We start from the raw sequence: 19,397 nt of genomic DNA on the forward strand, positions 1-19,397 counted from the left end.
AAGTGCCGAGGAATAATTATGCACAAAAGGAACAGTTTACAAGAAGGAAATCAAATTCTTTTCCAAGAATTGTTTTTCCTCTCAGTGAACTACTTAATATTTAAATAATGTAAAGCCAAATCAAACTATCATTTTATTGGGTCTCGCCACATTTCCATGGCGTCCTTTGCCAAACAAACAACAACAGTGCTAAATTTCGTTAACAAAACTTTACTTATATCACAATGGCCCTGCAATGCCCATATACACAAATGAACCACTCAAACTATAGAAAAATATTTTTTATAAATTAAATGTCCCCTCTTCAGGGTCCAGGGTATAAAGGAACGTTTCGACTTCGGTGCAACTAAACACAGGATGAGACTAAGAGACATGTTACTGAAAAAGGGTGGGGAGTTTCAAATCCATGTATGTACATACTATACCTTCATACAGATAAAATCATTAATCAACTAAATGCCTTGGATACCAAATTACTGATAATGAGGTTGACCATACTTCAGAAATCCTCGACACTAATTTGGAACTTGGTGTCCAATATGATGATCTTTTCCTCTTTAGTAGTAGTTTTCATGCTGGAGCTTGATGATGGAGGCTTAACTATTTACAAAACAATAAAATACTTATGGAATTTCATTGTACATGCATTTGCAAACCCTTCCTGGGATACTGGACACTTGGTGCTTTTGCAACCTGTGTGCTTAGTGAACACCCACTCACAAATGTCAAAATGATACTTTTGATTCAATAATCAGTCCTGCTGCTTAAAAATATACTCTAAATAATCTCCATCATCAGGTAAATCATTTAGTACTGTGTTTGTCTATTAAGCAAAGCCTTTTTCTTGTGTGTGTACATGACTGGTGTCTCTCAGAGCCTGGGCTTAGCTGCTGCGACTTCCTAGCCCTGGCAAGCAGCAATGGCATCGTCTCTTTCCTCGCACAGTTCCTTAGCTGACAGGTCCATCTTTTCACGTGAGAAGTCATCAATTGGGAGGTCCTGTAAAACACATTTTGATAAGAACTTTCTGCTAAGAGTACAAGCAGCATGTGGTAACATAAGCTTTCATTGGTAGGGATGGATGCTAACAATAATATTGAGAAACCATAAGAATAAAGAGGAGAGATTATATACAAAAACTTTTGAACTTTAGTGACTCAAACATCAAATGAAAAAGGAAACTACCTGTAAATTATTTATTAACGGGTAAAACAAGGAAGAAAGAAAAAGACCCTTACTGTATATATAGTGCTTTTTTACAAATTTGCAAAGTGCTGTAGAAATCTAAATATCAGTACACAGGGAAGACTTATAATCAGGGACGTGCAGAGGGGGGGTGCTAGGGGTGCCCAAGCACCTGCCCCTTTTGCTACTGTATTAAAAGTGCCCTTTTGAGAGGGATGTATTATAGGCCCGCCGCCTATCTGTGTCAATAATAATAATAATAATAATAATAATAATAATAATAATAATATTATTATTATTATTATTATTATTATTATTATTATTATTTTTTTTTGCTCTATCACAGTCCTCCAATTCGACTGGGTGGTATTTATAGTGTGGGGTTCCGGGTTGCATCCTGCCTCCTTAGGAGTTCATCACTTTTCTTTCTATGTGTGCCGTTTCTAGGATCACACTCTTCTGCATGAGTCCTGGAGCTACTTCAGCCTCAAGTTTTTCTAGGTTCCTTTTCAAGGATCTTGGGATCGTGCCTAGTGCTCCTATGATTATGGGTACGATTTCCACTGGCATATCCCATATCCTTCTTATTTCTATTTTCAGATCTTGATACTTGTCCATTTTTTCCCTCTCTTTCTCTTCAACTCTGGTGTATTATTATTATTATTATTATTATTATTATTATTATTATTATTATTATTATTTGTATGGGTATTATATCTTGGCAACACTGGGTCACCAAAGATCAGCTGACTATATGTCTCATGGTAACACTGGGGCCAAGGCAAGCTCAGCTGAGCTAGACTGACAACAGGCCAGGTAAGCTTTCCTAGTTATTTTAACTGGTATTGCCTCTGTATTAAGGCTTTGACTCCTTTTTTAGCTATAAAAAGTGTAATAACAAAAAGAGGGAGAGAGACAGTGGACCAAGAGAGTCGAGTAAATTAATAGATTTGGAGAGGAAAATAGGAACGGGGCCACAGTAATGTGGACTGGAACGTCGAACGGTACAGGTACCGGTATGATTCATTGTAGGTGGCCATTAACCTACTGAATGAGACACATACAGCTTGTGTTTCATTTCATTTGTTGCATAATGTGTCCAATTAAGTTCTTGAGCTGCACGTGATATTTACCTAGTTTTCGATTTTTAAATCAACAATACCCAACTGGATGGTGAAAAAATCTGTGAATGAATAGGCATTCAAGTCATTGCAAACATTATGCCAGTTTTATGAGTTAGAAGAAGTAGACAAGCTACGGTTGGAATTAAAGATCTTCTATTCCTCATCTCCTTGCCTGCCACAGAACACTGCAGCTACAATGCTCAACCTGATGGAAGAAAACAATGTCCAGGAGATATTGCCACTTATGCGTTTACTCTCAACAATTTATGCCACTCTACCCATCACAACTGGAACAGTGGAAAGGACCTTCTCCAAACTCAAGCTTGAAGACAAAGCTACGCAGCTTGTCCAGTGAGGAGAGGTTATCTGATCCTTTGTTGCTAGCAGTTGAAAAGGATATCACAATCAACAACAGTGAAGTTATCAGCATATTCAAAGAAATGGCACACCGAAGGGATCTCTTATAAATATAAAATGATAAGGTCTGGTTATTAGCCAAGTGTATTGATCATACAGATTGCTTTTCTTGCAGTCATTTATGTAAAAGTAATAATTATAATTTTTCTTTTGTTAAATTTCCTAGTTCTACTGGTAGTCAGTACTGTAGATTTTATGTTCATATAAAACATTAGCCCACTGGTACCTATGATATCAGTCATATTTATCTCTTTCTTGAATTATTAATGACTAGTTTAGATAAATTTGAAAGAATATTGAGCCGATATATATTTAGCCTCATTCATTTCTATATTTTTGCCCTTTTTTTCACTTGAGCACCTGCCCTGAAAAAGTTCTCTGCACGTCCCTGCTTATAATTGTGATTACTTCCAACCAGGAAAACAAGTGTACACATTCAACTAAATTAGTTCATGGAGCCTGTAATTTAAAAGTAATTCACAGCCCCATGTAGACTCCCAAGTAGTGGAATATGAGCTGAGGCACTATCTATTACAAGTAGAGATTGGTAGTGTGAAGACCATGAAGTATTCAACTGCTGACCTAGTGACTGAACAAAATTACATTTAGCTGAGTAACTGATAAAAAGCCAATTGTTGTGAGGATTAGAGCATACACACTCATGAAATATCCTTGGGCTAAATGAAATTGACTAATCCAAAAACAGTGAAGGATTACTCCAGCAGAGTACTCGCCTTCAAATGAAAAATGCTGCACTTTCAACCGTTTACCTTCTGAGCAGTCAACTTACCTTCACAATTGTCCACTTCTTGTCCTTAATAGTGACAGGGAAAGAATACATTACTCCCTCTGGGGTATTGTAAGATCCATCAGAAAACACACCCATGGAAACAAAGGTTCCATTGGGAGTTCCCTGCCAGATACTCTGCATGTGGTCGCATGCAGCCTTAGCAGCCGACATGGCAGAAGACAGTTTGCGAGCTGCGATAACGGCACCACCACGCTTTTGAACAGTCTGTAAATATTGATAAGATCAGAAAAAGTCTGGAAGTACACATTATTATTATCATTTCAGAGTTACTAAGGTCAACCATGTCAATGATCCAAGTTCTTGAACTTCCACCACAGAGCCAGTCAAATGATTTTGAGAAATTACTTGAATAGTTAACTTCAGCTGAAAGTGGCAGCAAACTATCTATCTGGGTGCTCCTTCCTAGCACAGAGGACTAAGCATGTAGCATCATTGAATAACAAATTATCATAAAGAAGACTGTCTATCTACACTTCGTAGTTACCTTGCACACCCAGTAAGAGTTTTTGCAGCGTTTTCTGGCACACAGTTGCACCGCTATTGTCCTATTACTGTTTCTCTTCTATTGCCTGACTACTAGCTGTCTTGATCCAATTTTCCCTATCATAACTAAAACATTTATGCTAGGATGAGACTCAGCAGGATATCCATATTTCCTATTTCACTTAATGCATCCAATTACTGTCCATTTAACGACCTGTACTTAGAAACAAATTTTGTGTACAGGAGTAGCAACAAACTATATGAACATTACTACAAACAATGAATCTTTAATAGAACTAAAAAAATATACAAAAATAATCATGTCAGCAAAGTGTATATGAAAGTTGAGTATTATAAATCTCTGATAAGGTTACTATTTCATAATAATATTTGCATACTTAAAAAAGTTGAACTGCTCAGTCCTGGTTTGGCCAAACCTCTACACCATCCCCTACTTTTACACTACAGCAAGTGGGTCACAACCTGCTTCCCCTATCATAGTTTACTCTAAAATGAGTGCAGAGAATATATATATACATGCAGACTACAAAAAAGTTCCTAGCATAGGCATATATTCAACTCTAGTTGAAAGCTTAATAACAGGAACAAGTAGATGACAAATGACTGTACCATCGAAATAAAATACTTGCTAGAGAACAGGCCTAAGACTTACAGTGATGAACTCTCCCTTAAGCCAAGCATCATCCTTGATGGCATCAAAGATGGGAACACCTTGTCCGTTGATGGTGGCAGTTCCATGACGGACATCGGGGAACTGGGTGGAGGAATGGTTGCCCCAGATGATGACATTCTTCACGTCAGTGATGGGGATGCCCAGCCTGTTGGCAATCTGGGCCTGCGGAACACAATATCATTGTTCAAAAACGTATACTAGTTTAAATAACAAAATCACCACAACTAAGATTTGAGAAAAAAAACAGTTGTGAAATGGCAACTTATTTGTAACAAAACCTAGTGAATATCACATAATATTGTACCTACTTGGTACAATATTGTGTGATTGTGTGATATTTATAAATAAATCTCTTAAACCAAATGTTAAATGTCAAGAACAAGTTAGTTTGGGTAAGCTGTAAGATATCTAATAAATAATGAAGTGTAGCCTACAAAATAAAGTCCTTCTTTCTTAGACTTTCCAAGTGTTTGTAAGTGGAGGTGCTACAGTAAAGTTTTTATCAGCCCTTATGACGGGGTTCTCGTGTAAAATATCTAAAAATTGCTGGTTGCGAGCAAGCCTGTCTTAGAGTTGGAAAACCTAAAGAAATTAAAATAAGCTTTGGTAAAGTTTAGTTTTCTCCACTTATGCACTACACCATTCACTAATAAGACATACTTAAAAGTGGTTACTCGTCTGAATTTAAGCTAACACCAGCAAGGTACACTAAACTCCATTGATTCCTGCTATATAATAAAAGAAAATAAAACGCTGATCTTTGGGTGCAAGATGTTGAAATATAGGATTTTCATTAATGTCATGATAAATATTTTAAACACAAATGGCCTGAGATATAAAAATATCTTTCAATCATCCAAAGCTAGAACTGTTACTTCATGTCCTCAATATAACTGTGCAAAGTTATTAAAGAAGTCGATACTGTACCAACTTACGACATATGTTTACTTTCAGCCCGAGTAAGTAATCATTTATAATTTGCAGGTGTTTCCAAAGCCGTTAACTTTATTGTACATATCTAAGTCATCAATGATTTGGAGGTGTTTAATTTTATGATATATTTCTGTGTCCTTCAATGATATGCTTAACTAATATACTTTAATATTTTGTGCATTTACAACCCACATATTGTCAATGTTACAAAATCTTCAAATTTGGAGCAGAGTATAAATCACTTTCATACCTGGGCTCTGTTTTGGTCAAGACGAGTCATAGCGGAGAAGTTTTCGCGGGGAATAGAAGGAGCATATTTAGCGCAGATGAGGGCATTGGTGTTGGCTGGATTGCCAACAACCAAAACCTTGACAGACTTCTTGGCGTGCTGGTCCAAAGCTTGACCCTATAGAAAAAAATAAATAAATAAAAATACAAAAAATAAATCCTCTATTACAAAATTACCTGCAGATTATCAATTGGACAAATGTAAAACATTAAACCAAGGTATAGTCAGATCATATTACAAAAGATCAAACAACAAACTTTTAGACAAAATAAATAACCCTTACTGAGGATACACACTGCAAAAATACCACCCAGTCTTAATATACTAGTCAAAATTTGTCAATTTGTACCTCCAAATGATAAACATCCTATATAAACCATTTAGAAAAGCAGGGGAGTGAAACATCAAAATTAATTAACACATAAAATTCCTAACCAAAGATAAACAATGCCCAAATACACCTTACTCTAGACAAAAATTTAGTCTGAAACATACAGCATGTATCAATTTGTACATAAGAATATTTTCAAGGTGGTACTAACAAAAAGATAACACAAAATTAAGTTACTATCTGTGCAAAATAGCAAAGAAATTAGAATTAGAACATGATGCTTAGGCCAAGTGCAGAGACCACAAGAAGGTTATTTTGTGCTGAAAATAATGACGAAACAATTATTAGAAAGAAGAGAATGTGGACAGAGGTATACATAGTACATACAATGAATGAAAGGGGTTACAGCTGGGGGCCAAAAGGATGCTGCAAAGATCCTGAAGTAGTGCACAGATGGCATTACAGTCTTTACAAGGTAATAACTAAGAAAAACCATGTAACTTTCATTCAGTTACAAGAACCATTCCATCTCTTAAAAACTAAAACCCTCACTCATTTAACTACTCTCCATTTTTAAACAGACAATCTTACGTAAGAAGCACAGCACAATACATGAAAACTAAAATCATGTGATGTCTATAAGGACCGACACTTACCTGGACCTTGAAAATCTTGACATTAGCAGCCAACAGGTCCTTGCGTTCCATACCTTCCTTGCGGGGCATGGCTCCAACAAGGAAGGCAGCATCGATGTCCTTGAAGGCAACAGCTGGGTCATCAGTAGGGATGACATCTGGATAGAGGAGGAAAGGGCTTTTATTTTTACTTAAATTTTGATACATATTCTCTAACCTTTATTTATATTTATATATTATCTATTTATTATATTTATATAATATATATATTTATATATATTATATATATATATATGTATAATATTTATATAATATATATATATCTATATATATATATATTAATATATAATATTATATTATATATATATTATTCTATATATATATATATATATATATATATATATATATATATATATATATAAAGAGGTTAATACCAGCCACCATTCCTCATATCATAGTGAATTCAATTTACAAGCTCAATGATTGCTACTTCAATTGCTTTTAAAGTTTCAGCACCCTCTGTAGCATTGCATACAATAGCACACTTTCTGACACAATCTTTCATCTTGAAGTGGCAGCTGTGGACCTTAAACATGGGTTACACATCACGCTTTCCCATAACTGGCCCCCCTCCATCTTTCCTTAGGGCTGGATTAAACAAGGCAAAAGTTGTCAATCCTCTCAATACCTAATTTTTGGAAAATAATTCTCAAATCACTGCCATCTAAATTATACACACACACACAAAAGCTTCAATGGGAAGCTTGCATTGCAGTATTATTCCTAACTTCTTTTAAGTAAAATAATCCTTTGATACTCAATAAGAAGATTGGGTCTCCTAAAATATCCATCACTGGATGCTTTTTCTAAATTTCTAAACATAACCAGTGTTATTTACAATAATGATATTTTAATGACAATAGGACTACAACAATATGGTATACATATCTCAATCAATAGTATATATTGCTTCTGCAGTCCTTGCATTATGGCACAAGGCCTGCTTTGTATGAAAATATTTCCTTCAAACAAAGTGAACATGAGTAGAGCAGAATATATTCCAGTCAAACCAACTACAAATATATCTCAAGAGGAGTGTTTTGATATAAACAGTAGTTACTAGCTCATGACTAATAACAATTCTACGTGCAGCTTATAAGCACGCCAGACACAAATAATCGTTAATAGAAAATATAACTGCTGTGATTATGTATAGGGGAAAAAAGCATTGTAAAAATTAAAATGATAATCTTTGGAGTTTACATACACATTTACAAATTTTCTAAGAGGGGTATCACAATATGAATGTGCACCTTTCAATGGGTTATGACACTAAGACTACCTATGTATATACTACTAGAGAGAGAGAGAGAGAGAGAAAAAAAAAAAAAACTTTCAACCATTACATAAATTGATGTAAATTTCACATCTACACTCACCTCTGACGCAAGGTAGGGCACAGTCGCTAATCTCCATGCACACACCATTGAGGACCCCCATCATGGGAGTGATGTCGAGAAGGTGAAGAATGACAGGGGTGTCGGGCCCAAACACTGCCCCAGAGCCAACCATGTACACCAGGGAATAACCAATCTGGCCGGCAGCACCAGTCACACACACACGAACGGGTTCGGCCTGGCAAAAAAGAAAGAAAAAATCAAATAAATAAAAAATTGATCCAAAGAATTTGACAGTACTTCTTTATATACAGTAATACAATAATATTCACCTTACCATTATCATTAACACCAAAAGCTGGTTCTGAATGGAAAAATAAATTAACTACCTAATGCCTCCTTTCATGAGTTCCAATACGTACCATCAATATTCCTAACAGCCTCATTATTGCTAATAACCTGCTTACTTAAATGACAACCATCACACATGCATACATTAAAATGTTAGAAATGAGAGGATAAATAAATAACACATGAAAAGGATCTAAACAACAGAAGAGAAAGTATGTCTTTCTGGACAGGTTAGGAAAAACTGGTAATAAACATTCTTTCAATTTTGAAATTAATTATGCACATGCACATTAATTAAAAAAATAGTAAGAAATATTGAATTGTACATAGTATTAGTATACTACATAGCTTATTAGCTACTGTGCCTATGTGAATACAGTACAATACTCATTTAATCCCTAGACCTTAGAATTCTAGTCCTTTTAATATTTTCACGATGCACCACAAGATGCTGTAACCACGTTCGTAACTTGTGTTAAAAACGCGTTCAATCATTTTTATGCTAAACTAATTTATAACTGTATTTCTAATGTATTCTTTACAATCTCGCCATTTTTAGCGTAACCCAATGACATTCTGTAATACTGATGTCAGCTGCTAAAGGGCACATTCCACATTCTTACAGCATTCCTTTAGGGCACTAACTTGACCGAGCCTCAATTAACACTAGGGTAATTCAGACCTGGTTGCGACTAACTTAGGTTCAAAGGGTCGCTCGTTGATGTAATAGTCCATGGTAAAGGTTTCATTATTGTGACTTCCAAGTCACATTTCTAAATTTGCACAGGGCTGGCACAAAGTTAAAGACCAGGGGGAGTGGAGGAACAAGACAGTTACGAAATGCAGATGGGAAAACCAGACGGATGCTACAAAGAAGCATCTACGTATGCTGCATAAGACACTATGTAGGTGGCACTTTCGTAAGGGTTTATGGGAAGTTCATGTATTACCGGGAGAGCAAACTAATTACCTACATACAATGTTTGAACACTACTAAAACTCAAGAACTTCAACTATGGAGTGCAACAGGGAGATTTCTTCAAGTACAGTAGTACATGAACTGAATAAGAAACACTTTAATTGACTTGCATGTATTTACACAAATCATGGTCTGCACTCATACGATTAATATCTTTGTAACATACTGATAATTATTTGTATTATGTCAACACTGCATTGATTTTTAAAAATTTACCATCATCTAATGCCCACCTCCATCTACAGTACGTATTCTGATCTGCTGTAGTTGATGTTATGTTATGGGATGTGATTATAGGCAGCAGCTTCCTAAACTATCTACTACAATGCAATCTATACCATTTCAGCTTTTTCTCATTGTATATTCCATTCTAGCTACAAACATTTCTAAGTTCTGTATTTTGTTTACTCTTTACTACCTGAAGGAGGCTGATATGAACTGATCTTTCACATATCTATCCATGCAGAAATAATTGTAAAAAGTTTAAGAAAATAAGTGTCTGTAAAAAATATATGATGTATAGGGTCACTTTATATGATGTACAATATGCAAAAAATTCTTGTATCATACAAGTACAGAACAGAGCATTGTTCAGACCAAATGCATTAACTTACAGATGTACACCTGTATACATTACAGTGACCCTATCCCCGATGTGCAGTAGTAGTCATATAGGAAACAATACTGTATAATAGAGCAGGAACAAGTTTTAAGCAGCAGACCTTGACAAAATAATCAGCAGACCTTAACAAAATAATCAGACTTCAAACTAATACCGAAGAGATTCCAAAATAATCGGCTCAAATACCTGATCTAAAAATTGCACTGGTTTGAGTGCTATCGTGGAGCAAACCTTGAGACACAGAGTCAGGTGTCAGTTCATCACTGATAGTGAACACCTGAAAATGGTGGTTAAGGCATAACTTAAAGTGCTGTATCTGGTGCATGTGTGGTCTTAAATCTTCACAGCTACTGACAAAATACTTAAAGAGATATCACTATATTACAAAAATATATCGGGGTTTAATTACCTAGCCTACATTCTTCTACTATGAAACTGAAAATATTCCGGCGAATAAAATCTGATAGTCATAAAAGATGTAAAAAAAAAAACTACTTTGGATTTCAACATTTAAAAATTTCATTAGAGGCCTCACACATTAGTATTCCTTTCTTTTAATTAACACACAGGTTGGAGGATACAGCAGCGGATGGCAGCAAGTTTACAGAAGATCCTGGGAATTGGGTAGGTTTCTATTCCCTAAATTAAGGACTCCCCATTACATTATTTTAGCCTTATTCTTGTTACTTAAGGTAGTACAGGTATCACTGGTTCAGCCACTGTAACCACATTCTACTTAAACCACCACGTAATTGAAGCATTTGGAGAGAGAGAGAGAGAGAGAGAGAGAGAGAGAGAGAGAGAGAGAGAGAGAGAGAGAGAGAGAGAGAGAGAGAGAGAGAGAGAGAGAGAGAGACTTTAACCTTTAACCCTTGTGATAATTACTATTCCACAATGGTGTTGTGCTAAAAGTTATAGCCTTGAATTTAAACTATTCTCAAGTTGGGCTAAGAATACTAATACAGTACAATAACAATGGCATAGGCAATGCAGTCTAGAAGAATATCATACCCTAACCCCACAGTATTCACAAGGTGTTTTATGTCTATTAGAATATCATGCCATAACCCCACAGTATTCACAAGGTGTTTTATGAAATGTTAAGGTTTTTATTCATTCTCTTTTGTCATGGCATCTTAAAATGGCCTATTGACAGCAAAAATAAAACTGAACATGGACAAAATACTAATCAAGCGCTATAAAAAGACTGAAGGTCTTGCTTTCTAGCCCTTGCAATATAACACACATGAAAATAATGTAAATAATGTAAGTCCTAATGGAAAAGGGAAGGGGGAGGTGGTTTAGAAAAAAAAAAAAAAACATAAATCTTATTCCTTTATATATAAACGCTGCTTATACTGTCACTGATTTTTAATTAACGACCATGAGCTAATTATTTTTTTTTTTTAATTCCTAGATTTTCCTTACCAACCTTTATGGAAGGGATGGGGGAGGGAACCAATAATACATGATGCCATGGGGGAACGGGTTCCCAGTCAGGTTAGGGTATGAATTGAATTGAATATGGAATTTAGACCAAAGGCCAAGCACTGGGACCAATGAGGTCATTCAGCGCTGAAAAGGAAACTTGGCAGTTTAAGTTTGAAAGGTGTACCTACCAGGTGGAAAACTTCACAGTTGCACTGCGAATCAATTGTTATGAGAGGGGGGAAAGTAAAATGGAAGAAAGAGAATATGAAAGGAGGTACAGTAAAAGCAATAAAAGGAGTTCCAGCTAGGGGCCGAAGGGATGCTGCAAAGACCTTTTTAAGTAATGCCTACAGTGCACCACATAGGTTAAGGTAGTCTCATAGTTTGGTTAGATTGTAATCCTCTAGAAATAAGCCTTTCATCTGCTTTTCAGTTGGCACTGGCCTGTGGAAATAGCACGCTCAATTCTTCTGCACTATTACCAAGCGTGCAACCTGTTTCTGTATAGTAGTATTCTACATAGGTAAACATACCCACACATCTAACAAACACATAGCCGATGGGGCAACCACAGATGGGGGAGTTGGGGGTACAAGGAAATTTTTTTTTTAACTGAAAACTGCTAGGAACCTTAACTAAGACTTATCAATGTTCTTGTTGTTCAAGGGTGAATTTCAAGGTCAAACTAGTTCTTCTTGAGGAGTAGTGTTAAGATTGAGGTCGAGTGAGGTTTAAAATGTTTGTGGGAGTTTGAGGGCAGGGTTTGATGTGTGGTGGATGTGGGTGGTTAAGAACTGTGGGGAAGGAAATTGGTATATCTATTCCAGTGACTGTGAGCAGTATTTTCAGCTCGGAAAAATCTTGACTTGGTTTCTTTTGGGAAGGAAATAATGTTTTTTTGAAGCATCACATTTATTATGTAATAAATAAAGCTGTAGATTCTGATTTACATAATAAGCATTACCTATAACCCATAAACTAGCTACCAAAAGAAAGTGAATTTTCAAGTCGAATCACTCCCCTCAGGCACTAAAAAAAATCGATTTCCTTCCCACAAGAAACCGTCAAGATTTTTACGAGCTAAACACTCGACTTCCTTCCCCACAGTTCTTTCCCACCCACACCCACCACACATCAAACCCCGCCCTCAAACGCCCATAAACCTTTTAAACCTCACTCGACCTCATTCTTACGCTGCTCCTTATGAAGACCTATAATTTGACCTTGAATTCACCCTTGACAACAAAAACACATTGACAAGTCGTCGTATTATCGGTCAAATTCCCGTGACACGACGTCAAACACTTCGGTAATTGGAGGTCTTTACCTCAGGAATGACGTTCAATTTCGTAAAAGCAACTACGATTAATAGGAGGGATGTTCTTGAATATTAATCGTTAGAAGCCGGTCATTTTTCTCTCCGGTATGACGACATTGGCCGCTTCTGCCAGGGTTATTTTCCTTGTTACTACGCGGGTAAATTACGTTAAAACCAGCAATTAAAGGGACGATAAAACTTAAAATATTAACACGCTGCAAAATGACAAAACTATAGTGTAAATTGGAACCGTAAAACGAGAGTATATTACCATTTTGACGGGAGTTGATGTTGTCGTCTGCTGCTTACCAGGATACCAGGCTCTGAGTGACGATATCAATACAATAGGCTCCCGGTCGGCGGAGGGTGTTCGAAACGGCTTCGAGACGGCGTTCGCCGACACCTGTGAAAGCCCACAACTGTTACAAACGTTTTTTTTTTTTTTGCATACAAATATTTATGAATAATATAAATACAAACTATTCTTGAGGAACATTAATACCAGAGGTGCTGCTACATACGGACTTTTTGTCAAAATGATTCTGCTTTTCTCGATGAAGCTGTTCGAACACATCAATATGAAACCTATCTGGAAGAGATGTGATACGAAGATATTAGGTCTTGTGATTATCCTAAAAAAATTATGAATTTTCCAAAGTATTCAATAGCATTATATATATTGGAAGACATACTATAGGGATGGAGGTTCAAGGAAGAAGACGAAGAGGAGGGAGACCAAGAAAGAGATGGAAGGACTGTGTGAGAGGAGACTTACATGAGAAGGGAATTGATGAGGCAAGTGCAGGATAGAAATAGATGGAAACGGCTCATCCGAAACGGATACCCCATATAAAAATGAGAACCAGCTGGGAAGAAGAAGATACATATATATAATATAACATGAAAATATAGGTGTAAATTTTGTCTAAAAGTTAATAACGGGTAAATTATGCTTTGTAAAGTCATGACAATGGTAAAATTTCCCTACAGCAAACTGACAAGATGTTTTCGTTGTACTCGTTTCGAATTCAAATTGTTCATGCACGCGATATATCTTAGATGAGAAAGCACGCAGATGTGCATTAACTTGCATGACTTGATTTTAATTTTACTCTTGTCCGCCTCACCTCTAAATAATTATCAATAGACAGCACCCACTTAAGCAGCGTGAGATGAAAATGGAGTAGAATTACACAGATATGGCCGGGGTCGTTCAAAAGTGCGTTCAAGAAGAGAAGCCGGACAAACAGACCGACTTGGGTCTATCACGTGAGCATTTGCTGTCCGCCTCAGGCTCAAGGTTAATATTGATTTTAGTGGCGCCATGAACATAATGACAATTTCAAGTACTGCACGCTATGGGCCAGGCAGTAATGGACGTGCATGTGCGGTGCTGCTGTCAATATTGCATAACATGCAATCTTCCTGTGGTGAAGGAATTCTCTCTGCTTCAAACTGACTGACTCATCACATGCACACATACTCAAAGATTGTTTCAGTTTTAGCACAAGACCCCAAAAGATAATGCCAATGGGACTGTCGCCTTAGGATTAAGATGACAACCAAATATCCTAAACAAATCCTTCAGGTCTTGGAGATCACCAGGGAGAGAATTAAGGGCCAGATTTTGCAAGTACGTAGGAAGAAGTTCAAAATGGTTGACGGCTAGAATCTCTAGAAACTAGGAAAACTATATAAAATATCTACATCTTTTCTCCCCTGTTACACTACATAGGTATGATGGTTGTAACAACCGATAAACTACTATTAACCAGTCTCTTCTACAGCTCTATTGAGCAATGGGACCTGTAGGTGGGGGGGGGGGGGGGGGGGGGGGGGGGGGGGCGTGGTATGTTCTGGCAGACAGTGTCTGCTGTAGGTAGTCAAGTAATACGGTGTGGGACTGTGGGTTAGCAACTTCTTCCCTAAAGGCTTGCTGAGAAACAAGGTTGGTTGGCTGCACGAGTTCTGGTACCGTGTCCTCAAAGGTGACTAACGGTCTTTTCCTCACAGATTTTGATAAATTACGTATAGCACACCCGTGCCTATTACATTGAAGCAACAAAGGAACAGATCTCCGTGTAACATTATATATATATATATATATATATATATATATATATATATATATATATATATATATATATATATATATATACACTTATTTTGAAGCTTGAATTTCAAGTAAATAGCACCAGTGGGCTTGTTCCATATGAATATATAAGAATAGTAGTTAGGGAAATATTAGAAATGATAACAATTAATGCACAGACTGCATACAATTAATTTCCACCTTGGGCCCTAAGGTGATTACAGTAGTCAGGTCCAGAGGGCTAAATACGAAAATTGAAAGTAGCGAAACTCTGTACTGATAATATTCACAGAAATAATGATAAAAAAATTACCAGCAATAAAAAAAATCGCAGGATATTATAATAATAATGACTGGTTCTGCAGTTGACATTTTGCAAAATTAGAGATTAAGTCATTTAGGGAACAGACACTTCATTTTCTCAACTTTCCCACAATAAGATCTTCTTGCCTCTGCTCAGGATGCTTTGTATGAACGAACTGCTGCTGTTTCTCACTCTCTCTCTCTATCTGTATTTTTATTTGTCACCATTACTGCTGATTAGATAATCATAATTGTACAGGTAACTCACAACACAAAGAAGGACATGATAATTCCAAAATAGGAAAATAAAAAGAATACAAAGGGGGCTTCAAAAGCAGCCAAGCCACACCCCCTCCCCGACATCTCACAACCACCTTTCATCGGAAGTCCGGAATTCCTCACAATACATATATTCCATCAATAATTAACTGAAGGCTGCGTAAAAATAACATACTTCTACATCTGTTCAATTAAATACTCCTACTTCCATCCCTAAAAGTCAAGAAAAAAAAAATTAAGTCTGGGGATACACCCAAGCATCCACACTCTTCGGCGACGGATGACTTTTCTTTTCCCGCGAGGACTTGAAAAACGATCCCCGAAGTTGGCGTTGTTTTCTGACGCCGGTCGCCGAGGACGAGAACTGAACTTCTGCAGCCGTCTCCAAGGTCGCCCAGATACCCGCAGCTTCATTCTCTCTCTCTCTCTCTCTCTCTCTCTCTCTCTCTCTCTCTCTCTCGTGTGGGAAGTAATCAGTTGTTATGAATCAACCGATGTAATAGTACCACGTGTCTTGAGAAACCTGGAAGCTGATGAAATGGGCCTAACTACAGTTGTGCAATCAATGTCTATATAATAATTTTACAAGTTTTGGCATTTTTAGTACAACTCACCTTTAACTGGAACTTGAAACTGGGCCTGACACAAAATATGTGACGAGGGCGGTTAATAGGCCTAACACTTTGGTAGCGTTTATGTGTACGTTTATGTATGTGTAGTACGTGTGCTTATTTGTCTGCAGTCATTGTCATGAAGAGTAGAAACATACATAAATTGTATTTTTTTCGATTTTCTGTATTTTGTTCAATACTGAAATAACAGCGGTAACTGAAATTTGATTAAAAGATTGTTTAACCTTAGTTCAATTTCCTAATTCTCACGAGAGAGAGAGAGAGAGAGAGAGAGAGAGAGAGAGAGAGAGAGAGAGAGAGAGAGAGAGAGAGAGAGAACGTCAATATGACCGCTTTGAATAAGTAACGCATTAAGTTTCGAAACAATATTGAAAAGAAAATATCAACTATATATTGTTTTCCTCGGAGTGACCTGAAAGTTTTGTTGTTCTATTTCTCAGTTTCACTTAGGCCTAGGGAGGATGGGGGTAATTTGAACTTCCTGTTCCACCTGCCTTTCATTGCTTGAAAATGAGCTCTCTCTCTCTCTCTCTCTCTCTCTCTCTCTCTCTCTCTCGTCCTCTCTCTCTCTCTCTCTCTCTCTCTCTCTCTCTCTCTCTCTCTCCAACCCCATTATAACGTGATGAGAGTAGAATAATCTTTCTTCTCCCGATATTTAAGCGGAGTTCAGAGAAGCGACGCAGTGTAGACCAAGGTGCATTCCTCACGAAAATACAAAGACAGGCACATTCTTCTTCTTCTTCCTCTTCTTCTTCTACTTCTTCTCTCTCTCTCTCTCTCTCTCGTCCACCTTGGCGCGCGTGATAATATGACGAGGGTATTTGTGGACGGTTCTAAGTATAGCGTTTGTCACCAGGGGAGAAGAAGAATTCTTATCTGGGAGGGGTTCAGATCAGGGGGGGGAGGGCGTCTTCCATTACATTCTCCGGAGCAACAACACTTATAGAAATTCTTCAGATGAAATTACCAGGAAGAAGTCAATTACATTGCCACACACACACACACACATGCACACATAATGAATTAAGACTACAGCAAATTTAATAAGTCAGAATTTCATGATAGTCCTTCATGAGAGAGAGAGGTAGGTTCGCTTGCAACTTTTTTTAACGGGCTACAGGTGTCATGGAGAGCAAAGATAACTTATCGAGTCTGAAGAAGGACATTGATATAGATATAAAAAACACATTAACGGAACCTTTTTCATGAATGGGAAATGTGACGATGGTAGGGGAGTGTGTACGAACTTTAGTATAATGAGCCTAATTATTCTTTCTTTCTTATACTCAATCATCTGCTGCTGTCACATTTTGATTTACTGTTCGATAAATACCAAATGTGATCAGAATAGGCCAGCTCAATATTGGGTCTATGACAGGAAGAGGAAGAGAGTTGGCAGAGTTAATGAGGATAAAGAGAGTGGATATTTTGTGTGTGCAGGAAACTCGATGGAAGGGTAATAAAGCTAAAGAACTGGGGGATGGCTACAAGTTAATCTATAGTGGAGCAAATGAGCAGGGTAGGAATGGCGTTGGAGTAGTGTTGTCGGGGGAAATGAAGAATGCAGTGACGGAAGTGAGTAGAAAGAATGACCGCATTATGAGAATGAAGATATGTTATGGAGGGGAAACAATGAACATCATTAGCGCTTATGCTCCACAAGTGGGCTGCACAGAGGAAGAAAAGAGCCGTTTTTGGAACGAAATGAGTGAGGTAACGCAAGAACTGGAAGAGCAGGAGAGGACTGTAGTGGGGGCAGACTTTAATGGACATGTCGGAAATGAAAAGGATGTAATTGAACGTGTGCATGGAGGACATGGGATTGGGGAGAGAAACCCAGAAGGAGAGAGTATAGTAGACTTTGCTGTGTCCTTTGATATGGCAATAGTGAACACATTCTTCAAAAAGAAGAGGGAGCACTTGATAACATACAGGAGTGGCGGTAGATGCACACAAATAGATTACCTCCTTTACAATAGATCAAGGCTGGTGGAAGTTAGGAATTGTAAAGTTATCCTAGGTGACCACGTGGCCCCCCAACATAAACTCCTTTGTATGGATTTAAAGATGAAAAGAGAAAAGAAAACGAAAACGAATGGGGTAAAGAAAATCAAGTGGTATAAATTGTTAGGGAGGGATAATGATAAGAAGAGAGAGTTCAGGAGAAGAGTGCTGGGAGAGGTTGATCTGGGAATTGAAGATGTGGGAGAAGGTGGAGGCATAATGCATCAGTGATTAGAAGACATGGAAAGGAGATACTAGGGGAAAACATCTGGAATAGTAAGGGAGGAAAAGGAGAGCTGGTGTGGGAAGAAGAGGTGGGGGAAGTGGTGAAAGGTAAAAGGGAGGCAAAGAAGAGATTTGAAGAGTCACAGCTGCAGGAGGTTACAGAGAAAGATTAAGAGAAAGAAACAAAGAAGTAAAAAGGGTGGTAGCTCAAGCTAAGGCAAGGGCATATGAAGAGGTTTATAATGAACTGGAAACCAAGGAAGGGTTGAGTAAGATGCTCAAACTGTCAAAAGTAAGAAATAAAAGAAGAACAAAGGAACATCAACCCATAGTTAAGCAAATAAGAAAATAGGAATGGGTCGGTCGTAAAAAAGGTAAGAAGACATCCTGAAAAGATGGAAAGAGTATTTCGAACAACTGCTAAATGAAGAAAATGAAAGACTTGTAAGAAGGATGGACAAGTAAACATGATAATGGTAATGGGGATATCTAGGGATAAGTGATACGAGCCTTAAAAGATGAGAAATGGGAAGGCAACAGGACCTGACTTAATCCCAGTCGAAGTTTGGAAAGCCTTAGGAGAGGAAGGGGTAGACATCTTGTATGATCTGATGGTAAAATATCGAACAGGAAAAGATACCAGAAGAATGGCGGGAAAGCATATTATACCTATATTTAAAGTAAAGTGATGTCCAGGGATGCAGTAATTATAGAGGTATAAAACTAATGTCTCACACGTTGAAGATTTTGGAAAGAATCATAGATAGCAGGCTGAGAGAGGAAGTTAGAATAGGGAAGGAACAGTTAGGATTTATGAAGGGAAGCGGCACAACGGATGGAATATTTTGCATAAGGCAGCTAA

At 37.3% G+C, this 19,397-nt stretch overlaps 1 protein-coding gene across 6 annotated transcripts in view; it reads right to left on the bottom strand.

The window, feature by feature from the left end:
• Positions 1-120: 120 nt before the first annotated feature.
• LOC135209132 (malate dehydrogenase, cytoplasmic-like) overlaps positions 121-19,397 on the bottom strand; it is a 63,090-nt gene continuing 43,813 nt past the window's right edge. The window contains exons 1-9 of one of the 6 annotated variants that reach the window (XM_064241780.1): positions 14,128-14,233; positions 13,503-13,589; positions 13,272-13,403; positions 8,342-8,537; positions 6,924-7,060; positions 5,898-6,053; positions 4,694-4,876; positions 3,517-3,741; positions 121-999 (exon numbers count right to left, since the gene is read on the bottom strand). In XM_064241780.1, coding sequence (XP_064097850.1) covers positions 901-999; positions 3,517-3,741; positions 4,694-4,876; positions 5,898-6,053; positions 6,924-7,060; positions 8,342-8,537; positions 13,272-13,403; positions 13,503-13,574 — 1,200 coding nt within the window. In that variant the 5' untranslated portion in view covers positions 13,575-13,589; positions 14,128-14,233 and the 3' untranslated portion in view covers positions 121-900. Of the gene's footprint in view, positions 1,000-3,516; positions 3,742-4,693; positions 4,877-5,897; positions 6,054-6,923; positions 7,061-8,341; positions 8,538-13,271; positions 13,404-13,502; positions 13,590-13,692; positions 13,752-13,775; positions 13,847-14,127; positions 14,234-19,397 lie in introns of those variants that run through there. The other 5 variants (XM_064241777.1, XM_064241778.1, XM_064241779.1 and 2 more) reach the window with 5 other exon arrangements.

Source organism: Macrobrachium nipponense, chromosome 37 (assembly GCF_015104395.2).
Source record: "Macrobrachium nipponense isolate FS-2020 chromosome 37, ASM1510439v2, whole genome shotgun sequence".
Classification (NCBI taxonomy): Eukaryota; Metazoa; Arthropoda; class Malacostraca; order Decapoda; family Palaemonidae; genus Macrobrachium; species Macrobrachium nipponense.